This window comes from Protobothrops mucrosquamatus, unplaced genomic scaffold, assembly GCF_001527695.2.
Source record: "Protobothrops mucrosquamatus isolate PMUCROS unplaced genomic scaffold, P.Mucros_1.0 scaffold160, whole genome shotgun sequence".
NCBI lineage: Eukaryota > Metazoa > Chordata > Lepidosauria > Squamata > Viperidae > Protobothrops > Protobothrops mucrosquamatus.
The window spans coordinates 730,113-740,028 of record NW_015386524.1 but is presented as its reverse complement, the minus strand read 5'-3'; the positions used below and the strand labels follow the sequence as shown (position 1 = coordinate 740,028).

General features: G+C 37.1%; 1 protein-coding gene across 1 annotated transcript in view; it reads right to left on the bottom strand.

Annotated features, from left to right (window-relative positions):
- Positions 1-1,061: 1,061 nt before the first annotated feature.
- LOC107285328 (deleted in malignant brain tumors 1 protein) overlaps positions 1,062-9,916 on the bottom strand; it is a 138,884-nt gene continuing 130,029 nt past the window's right edge. The window contains exons 11-18 of the mRNA XM_029283640.1: positions 9,681-9,911; positions 7,957-8,067; positions 7,216-7,530; positions 6,566-6,754; positions 4,838-5,152; positions 3,654-4,697; positions 2,093-2,203; positions 1,062-1,734 (exon numbers count right to left, since the gene is read on the bottom strand). Of these exons, the coding sequence (XP_029139473.1) occupies positions 1,355-1,734; positions 2,093-2,203; positions 3,654-4,697; positions 4,838-5,152; positions 6,566-6,754; positions 7,216-7,530; positions 7,957-8,067; positions 9,681-9,911 (2,696 nt within the window). The 3' untranslated portion in view covers positions 1,062-1,354. The remainder of the gene's footprint in view (positions 1,735-2,092; positions 2,204-3,653; positions 4,698-4,837; positions 5,153-6,565; positions 6,755-7,215; positions 7,531-7,956; positions 8,068-9,680; positions 9,912-9,916) is intronic.

Genomic DNA, 9,916 nt, shown 5'->3' with positions numbered 1-9,916 from the left:
AATTTTTAAAGTCTTATTTTATATATTTTTAAAATATTTTCAAAACAAAAGGATGAATTTTTATAATTAATTCCAAAGTCTTATTTCAAATTTATCTGGATGCTTAGTTCATTTGTAACTTTCTAAAATCCAATCAGCCTTTTGCTGTTTATTTCAAGGAAAAAAATTAAGTTCTTAAACTTGTATTTAAAACTTCTTTACTAATGACTAAAGGAAACTCACCCACTGTTATAAAACATTAATCCAAAGGTTAGTCCAAAGGTTTCTAATAGCTGAAAAGTAATTAACAATCAATTTCTGAAAATGATTAGAATGACAATCACAGTTTGAGCATGATGATTATTCTCTTGTCTCCCAGAGCTTTAAATCCAGAAGAGTCTTCAGGTCTCCTCACTGGGAGAAGCTATTTGTTGTCCATATGTAAGTGATCTCAAGTCCTGTCCTTGTCCAGAGAGCAATTATGAAACCCAATATTTCATATAGTTATTTTCACTTTGCCATTTCTTCCCCAAAAGTCTAAGTTAAGATTGTTAGTAGTAAAAGGAAGGAGTATAAAATTGGTTTATTTGATTAAGGTTAAAATAGATATGTTGTTATCTCTGGTAACCTTTAATGAACTTTTACTGACGTAATGAGTGAAATGATAAAGTTTCATGAATTTGTTTATAGACAAGAAATAGGAATATTTCTTGGCTCTTGACTTTTCTCATTCTACCCCATTATGGATGTTTACAAAAAGCACAGAAATAAATTACACAAAGTACAGCTATTTTATGCAGATAATAATTGCCAATCTACATAGAAGATGAATGGGGAGCATCCAGGTTCAAATCATCTATGCCATTTAAAATTAGGGTTGCCAGGTCTGCTTCCAAAAAATAGCGGACAAGTGGGGGGGTTAAGTAGTAAAAAAAGTAGACTGTACAGCTTTAGATTATGTACCATTTCATCATAAAGCTTTTGAATAAAAAAATGTCCACTATTTTGTGAAAAAAAATAGTGAACATAATGTGAAAAAGCGGACTGTCCACTCAAATAGTGGACACCTGGCAACCCTATTTAAAATCCAGTTTTAATCAATGAATCATATAATAAATGGATCATTCAGTACAATTACTTAAAAATTCATCTGGCAATTTCTCTTAGTGCACTCTAATATTCAGTTACATTTGATTTTGTATTTCTGACATAGGAATTATGACAATTTCTGATTATGACATACTTAGTACTGTAAAATTTGCACATGTTGATCTTAGCCATCTTATGGCACAGTTTCACTAGATAGATTTTTTGTCTCTCTGTATCTTGGTGGCATGAAGAACAATATCTTGCATTACAAAAATTCATACATTTTTCACTTCAGGGGTAGTTGATTTTGCAGTTGATTTTTATCTTGCCCAGATGGCGATAAGAAGGATTGGGATGAGACAGGCTGTACCAGAGATGGCAATATTCCAACTAGAAGACGTATAGAAGCTGACAACTCAGCCAGATTATGAGCTACAGCCTCCATTTGGGAACCTTGATTCTTAATGGCAACAGAGACAGAAGCTAGTTCTCCATGGAGACCTTTCATTGTATGGACCAAGTTCCTCAGGACTTGTGATGAACAGCATCTTTGATCTGGTTTACTTTGTTCTTGTTTTACAAGACAGTTTGGGAATGATTCACAGTGTTCATAATAGGTGACAGGTTTGGCAGATGAGACATATGGACTTGATGTTTCGGTCAGGCCTAGTATGGTAGAGAAAAGAAACAACAACTTTCCAATATCCCAACATATCCCATTAGTAGCTAAGAGAACAATCCTTCCTAGCATGGTACTTTCTATATACATTGCATACGTTGACTGAAATTATGGGAACTAAATATCCCAACACGTATGTTCTACAAGAGCATGTATGGGTTTGTGGGTTTGCAACTCCCACAATGTTGATAGGGATTTCTATGATCTCCCAATACTGTACATATTGAAGGCATCAGGATAAGGGAGTCTGCTATGCAGAAATAGAGATGATCTTTAAAAAAGAGCCTTTCCCTAGCCTAAGAGTGAAGATTTATCTTCAGTACTTACATATTTTTCATAATTTACCTTCTGAGTTGAATAAATTGTCCTCCAATTGCCCACTCATAGTTCCTGGACTTGGGTGCAGTTGACTTAAATTGAAAACATCATTGGAAGTAAAGGTAGATTCTGGTGCAGCTGGAACATTTTATAGGAATATAAAATGAGGAAAAAAATGAGATTTCAGAATCTTGCAAAAAGCACATAGACAAAAATTCCAATATGTTTTGCTGGAGTTTTCTACAGATTTCTTTGCAATCATTAGCTCAATTCTTTCTCTAAAGAGAACAAGAAATAGCTGCAACAGCAGTCTTGTACTTTTTACTTTGAAAGGGGAAAAACAGGATACGTTCATAAGTGGTTCTAAGTCATGTATTTACCTATGGTTTAACTATGATTTCTTAATAAGCTACAAGTTTCTGGGTTTATGAGAGCCAGTGTGATTTAGTGGTTAAAGGAATTGGGTTAAGACTGAGAAGCCATTAATTCTAACCCTGCCTTAGGCATAAAGTCAGCTGAATGACTTTGGGATATCTACCAGATAGATAGTCAATGGTAAACCACTTTTAAAAATATTGCCAATAAAACTGCAGGGTATTGTCCAGGTAATTGCCAGGAGACAAAACTGACTCAAAAGCATATCTTTCTTACTGTCTCACTGTCTATGTCTGTTTGTCTTTCTGTCTCTCTGTCTATTTATCATCTATCTCTTCTATTTCTTCTAAATTCTTCCTTATTCATTTGATAACCTTTTTATGACCTTTGTACATTCCTAAATAAATAACATTTTCTCTCATGTTTACAGATTCTCTTGTGATGGTTTCCTTTCAATTATCTATAATTCTATGGGCCCTGAGTTAGGTACAACCTGTATATATGAATTCATGTGAACATATCTATATGTAGGGAGGGGAGATTATAAATGTGCTACACCATTTACATAACAATAAATCAAAACCAAACAAATCATATTACAATTCATAGTGAATTGTGACCTCAATCATTGAGTTGTTGAGGTAATAGTAACTGAGACAAGATTAGCTACTGCTATTACATTTTGAGTTCTTTTTTTCTTAGTCTTTCCTTAGCCACACTGAATCACTGGTCAGTGAGATGGTGGCATATTAGATAGATAGATAGATAGATAGATAGATAGATAGATAGATAGATAGATAGATAGATAGATAGATAGATAGATAGATAGATAGATAGACAGACAGACAGACAGACAGACAGACAGACAGACAGACAGACAGACAGACAGACAGACAGACAGATGACTGACTGACTGACTTTTCCTTCAGGAAGATAAAATTAAGCAAATGGAAAGAAGAGCTGCCACAATTCAAATGCCTGCTACTATTTTTTCCTGGAATTTTGTCCAGGAAAAAAAGGAAAGAGCCAGTGAGCCATTACTGCTCCCTTTCTCCAACCTAATTACGTGCCTCCCAATCTAACTATATGCCTTTCCTTTCTGGTAGCAAGAAAGACAAAAAATAAGAATTACCAATGCTAAAAGGGAACCAGACAAAGATTCATTATGCATGGCACATCCAATCTTAGGCCTTGCTTTGGGATTGTTACTCACCTGTAGGCTCTACTGGATGGGGAACTGTATTTGATTCTTCCTGTTTTTCTTTATTTGATTTCTCTTCAGAATCTATGACTTTGGGGGTGGTTGTTTCCATGTGCTTCTCAGGTTGCAAATTCTTTGTGGTTATTGGCAGTTCCATCTCTTTTGTGACTTCCAAGTTCTTTGAGAATTCAAACAATTCATTTCTCCCATAATCAGATGCACTTATGACTTTCTTAGGTGCCTGAATCCATGTGGCAGTGGTGATATCCTGATTTTCAAGGAAGACATCATTGAATTCTGTGTTCTTTGTGGCTGGAGACACTTCAGCATTGCTATCCCAATAGATGGGATGCACTCTCTCAAGACCAGAGTTAAAGGATTGTGCAAATGGAGGTGGTTCTGCTCCTGATGGCCTTTCTAATTCAATTTCTCTGTCTGATTTAATATCCCACACGGATAAGGATTTAAATTCTATGGCTGGTGAAATGGGCATTTCCCTCAATTTTTGAAATGACAACATGATCTTTGAAGAACTGGCTGATTCCATCTCCTGCTGTGGGTTCTCTGAATTATACATTATTTTATCTATGAATCCAGGAGTTGTTGACTTTATTTCTCTTTTAGATTCTGTATACCATGTGATGGAGGATGGCTGAAATTTTTCTGAGGAAGAAATAGATACTTTTTTCCATTTGTGTGTGGGGAAGCTTGTTTTGGGGAAGCTGTATGGATTTTTTTCCTCCAAGTGCTGCAATATTTTTGGACTAAGTGTTGCTTCAACAATACCTGAAGGATTTATTGGCTTTGTCTCCTTTTCCAGTTCAATTTTCACACTTGGTGTTTTTAAAAAAGGATCCTCAGTGTACCATTGATTGAGAGACTTTATATTTGACTTATCTGGAAATTCCTGAATATTTGTGGTAATCTCTGCTACATCCATCACATTTTGCAGCTCTAAATTGTTTGGAGATACTGGCTTGGATGTGATAGAGATTGGTAGTTCAGTTGCCTTTGAACTACCAGTTGGTTTTTGAAACAACAGAGGTTTCCACTTCCCTAAAATCAGAAAATGTTTACTAGTATCATAGATTTACCACTGTTCTTTCTCCATAACACTAATTATTTCTGGCCATTCTCAGAAGCCAGGCAGATGTTCTCATTAAACATGCCTGAATAGAAATAGGAAAGTTCCTCACCTGTGCAGATGACAGAAGCATCTTCATGATGGTTGCAGTTATGCTTCCCCCAAGGCTTAGAATGACAGTGCTTTATAATAAACTCTCTCCCAGTACAGTTGACATCATCCAACCAGATAGGTCCAGATCCTGGTCCATACCGAGCATTGCCTGGACTGAGAAGTGGAGCTCCACAGCCCAACTCATGGCACACAACAGCTGCATCCACCAAATCCCAGCCATCATCACACACTGTGCCCCACTGGCCTTTGTACAATACCTCTACCCGTCCAGCACAGGATTCAGGGCCATCTACAAGTCGCAGCTGCTGCTGGCCTTAGATACAAATAGTAGAAAATGGTTAAACAGAATTAAACATCTTCCATCACAACTGTTGTCTTGAGGAATAGGATTTCCCACTAGTGTATTTATTTACATCAGAAAAAATATGTAGCATTTGAAGCAATGGGGAAAAGATGCTGCCTTGATTGGGGAAGGGAAGATAGGTAGAAATTTGGATAAAATGAAATATATGCAGTGCTTTATTTATCATGCTTTGGATATAAGTTATTTCCACTTCCCCTGTTCTGACTCCTAGTGGATAAAACATAATGAAGAAACATATCCACATCTTTACTTCATATCTCTAATTAGTGGTCTCTGTTCTTTAGATATACAAGCATATTTGGTTGGAGCCATTCTATGAAAATCAAGTACCAATCTATTTTAATCCATGTTTTCTGGAGTAGTTGAGTGAACACTTTGTGAGTATTTAAGGACCAAACTAAATGTGACATGATAGGGCCATCACTGGTTTTCCCATACAGATATGCAGGCTCTTCCATACATGATCTGTTTCCTGTTTCCCATGGGATAATTAAAAAAATTAAAATTTTCTAAGAAAATTGATAGCCTCTTTTCACCAATGAGAGACAGATGTAGACAGGGATGCAAACAAAATTGGAAAGACAGTGCAAAATGTATGGTATTCATGAGGACTTGGGCTTGAATTATTGGAGGAACAGAGAGGGCACATTCTGTTTTCTTTTTATCTAATTTTCCTTAATTATAAATACTTACCTAGAATATCAACAGCATGGCAGGACTGGCCAATATGTTTCAACAGTATAATTCTGGTGGAATTTCATTTTAAATGTGAATAATAATTCATTGCTTTTCCAGATAAGCCAATAGTTCACTAAATGGACTAAAATAATATTTCCCCATGTTACAAAGCTATTGTCACTGAGCACTACTTATTACTTCAATGTACTATTTTGGGCAGATAGGGCACCTCTTACCCTAAATTGACTGGCTAAAGCAAGTAGTTACCTGGCATGATTGCACAAACTTTATGTTAATGTTGTGGAAATTTGTGGTGAGGAGGAAGGGGGGAATGGGTTTATCTCTGTTTAATGTCTCTACCTCCCCATCTGACAGAATTTAAACATGCTTTTTCTTTCTCTTGGGATGTAAAGAAGGATGCCAAATACATTATATTATAATATTTAAGCCACTTTCTCTCCTCTTTTGCTTTCAGTTACTAACACGTATATAACAAAAATTGCTCCTGGATATTTACTGCAACCTTTCCTAACCTAGTGTTTTCCAATAGGCTGAGACTTTAACTTTGAAGACTTTCCAAATAGTGTAAACAAAGCCAATATGTTTCTACATATCATTAGATTGGAGAAGGCTGATCTGGGTTTTCATGAAGGCAGTGGTCATCTATCTCTCCTTCCTACTCACCATTTTCAGAAAGACCTCCTTTGGGAATATCCTCTATGAGTTCTTGATTAGTCAAAGTTTCTTCCTGGTTTCTTGTAAACTGACTAGGATGTGGAATTTGATTTTGTGTCACAGACCAGGATTTCTGAGGAGCTACAGTCTTTGTAAGCATAGCTGTATGCTCTTCTATCATGGCAAGGGACATCGCACCTGTTGGGAAAAAATGTCAATAAGTGACAGAGCGTTTGCCACAGTAGTAATTCCACAATTCATGTGGAATATATAGTCTTATATAAATGTATTGCCTTTGTAAGAGCTGAATATACAGGTAGCAACTTGAACTAGAAAATTTTATTAGCTTGATATAATGGATTTTCCCCAAAATAATCCTTGGAAAAATTTTCTAAAATGCTAAACAATCTTCCTCTATTTCTTATCCTTCACATGTATTAGAACACACCTCTCTGAATTAAACACCATCATAGTCTCTTTAACCATGACTGTGCGAGGATTTTGGGAATTGCTGTCCCAACATCTCTGGAGCGTGCCAGAGTGTAAATGGCAATGTTAGAAATTCCTAGTTCTTTGTCCTATGGTGCTCCCCTCCAAGCTAGTTTTCAATATGTCCTGGGAAGTGTAAGTAATTGTTATACGTGCCTTGTCATTCTCACCTGAACACACAGCCCCAGCATCTTCACTGTGTCGGCAGTTGTTTGTCCCCCAGGGACTGGTGTAGCAGTCTGCCAACTTTGACTCTTCTCCTTGACATTGCACATCATCCAGCCAGATGACACTGTTCCCCTCACCAAAGAAAGCACCACCTGGTGCTGCCAGAGCCTCCCCACAGTCCAGCTCTCGGCATATGACGGTAACATCCAGAAGGTCCCACATGTCATCACACACTGTCCCCCACTGCCCTTCATGAAATACCTCTAGCCGGCCAGAACACTGATTTTTGCCACCCACAAGTCTTAGGGCATGGTTTTCTGGACAAAAAGAAAAAGGAATTTAAGGCAGACACTGGAAGAGTCCAAAGTATATATGAAGATAGTTTGCCACATATGAAGTTCTAAAAGTAAAGGTAATGTCTCCCTTTCATCAAGCTTGAATCTTTTTTACTTCAAGCTTGAAGTCTACATATAAATTTTGAGTACTTTTTCTCCACATCTGATATTTTAATTTTTTTTTGTACAACATTCTTTTAAAACATGAGGTATGGTACTATCACTTCTTCTTACCTGTCCCAAAATGTTAAATTTACAGATTATTTTAAGTTAAATGACTCAGATCAAAATCAGTTGTATAAAATGGATGCAGGATTTTCCTACCTCCCCAGTGACCTTTTATCCTATTTTGTAGGTTGACAATTTCTGTGCAAACAATGGAAGTGTGAATCTTATAAATGTACTCACCCTCATTAGGTGTAGGTAACACAAGTGGACTTTTGGTTGCTACTGCCTCCATTTTAACTTTTTTGAAAGGTGTGTGGGCAGGAATGGCAGTAAAAAGATGGAAGTGTTGTTCTGTGTAGAGACAAGTGGGAAGAAACATAGGTTCCATTGCTCCAGAAGGCACATAAAGTTATAAAACTCAGCTCTGCATATATTGATTTATTTAAAACATTTGTACAGCTTCCACATCTTAAAACCAGGGTTTTTTTTTCTTTTTCTGTTCAATCATATCTGATTCTGAGAGTCTGCCTGGACAAATTCCTGGAGTTTTCTTGGCAAAGTTTTCAGATATGATTTGCCATTGCCCATGGCTGAGAAAAAGTAACTGGCCCAGGTGATTTGTACCTAAGGTGGGGCTAGAATTCATGGTTTCTAGCCTGATGCCTTAATCACTATGGCTTAAGTGGGTAATACCCAACATAAAAGCTATATATACAACTAAAACAAAAATCATACCGCCATCCCCCCCCCCCCATCCCAGAAGAAAAAACACTTTGATTTCTCCTCATTCCAGCACACGGGGGAAGAGCCAAGTCTTAAATGAAAATTAAAAAGGTCTCCAGGGGGAGGCATTTCATATGAGCAAGGCATGCTTTTGAGGACCACAAGGTGACTGTACTTAAGGGAAGGAACTTGGAGCAAGCCTTGAAGCATCTGGTGAGATGGGTAGATACCTCAAGGAGAGGCAGTCCTGCAGATTTTTCTTGGAAACAGTAATGGGTGCTTGAGGGGGTAAGCTTGTATTCAACTCTTTACATTAAGCCATACTTAGTAGAAAGCTCAACTTTGAAAGAGGATTTAATCAGTTATTTATTAGTTAAGTTTCAAGGTGAGGACAGAGGAAGAGGTGAACTTCCCCATTAAATTAGATACCAGGAAAGTCCCTATATGAAAGCTAATAGTGGAAAGACTCCTTTTGTCCCCAACAAGCTTTTGTTGTAACTTAAATATTTGTCTTTGTTTTTCAAATACTGATGTATCCTTGAAACAGATTGAAACAGCAATTGAAACAGCTACTCTAAATAAGACTGCTTAGAGGGAATCTCTGTGTGATAATCAATTCACCTTTTATAGCCAGCTATGTGAAGAAGCAAACATTTGAACTTCTGTAAAGAAAGTGTAAAAATATCTGTAGTATCAAGCACTGACATACAGTTGTTATTTATGTAGGATATGGAAAATGTTTCCTGTGTCTAAACAGTTGGACCTGGAACAGAAGTTGGTTTTAAAGAAATATGATGAAAGATCTTATTGCTTCATGCAATACTCTCAGTTTTTCAGGGTGGGATTCAGGTAATGATGAGAATTGTGTTGCGTTATTGTTAGTTGGGCAATTTTCTAGATCAAAAATATAACTAAATGTGCTTTGTACTCGCTCCCCGTTTTATGGATAGGTTTTGATCATAATATTGATTTTCACATTTAATAATTATTTAATACAATAAAACTGAAAACCACAGTTTATTAAAACCACAATCCTACCTAAAATGGCAGGGCAATTACTTTATACAAGCAGAAAGTAAACTCCACACTTACTCACACCAATGATGTTATCTAGTTGGGTAATGAAACATCTGCCAGTAAACAATCAAGCTCAGAGAACACCAAGAACTCCACAATAAATTACTTCTAATCTTCTTAAACAAGCATCTTGTGAAAACAGTTGGAAGTAACAAGAGCCCTACCTGAGCAGATGGCACTGGCATCTTCCTCATGGGTGCAGATATGCTTGCGAAAGCCACGGTGATGGCAGGAAAGCAGGTGCCTCTCAGTACCCACACAATGTACTTCACTGAGCCAGATAGAACCAACTCCTTCACCAAACCAGGCTCCATGAGGTGCCGAAAGGGCTTCCCCACAGTTTAGTTCTCGGCACACAACAACAGCATCACGCAGGTCCCAATCATCATCACATACTGTC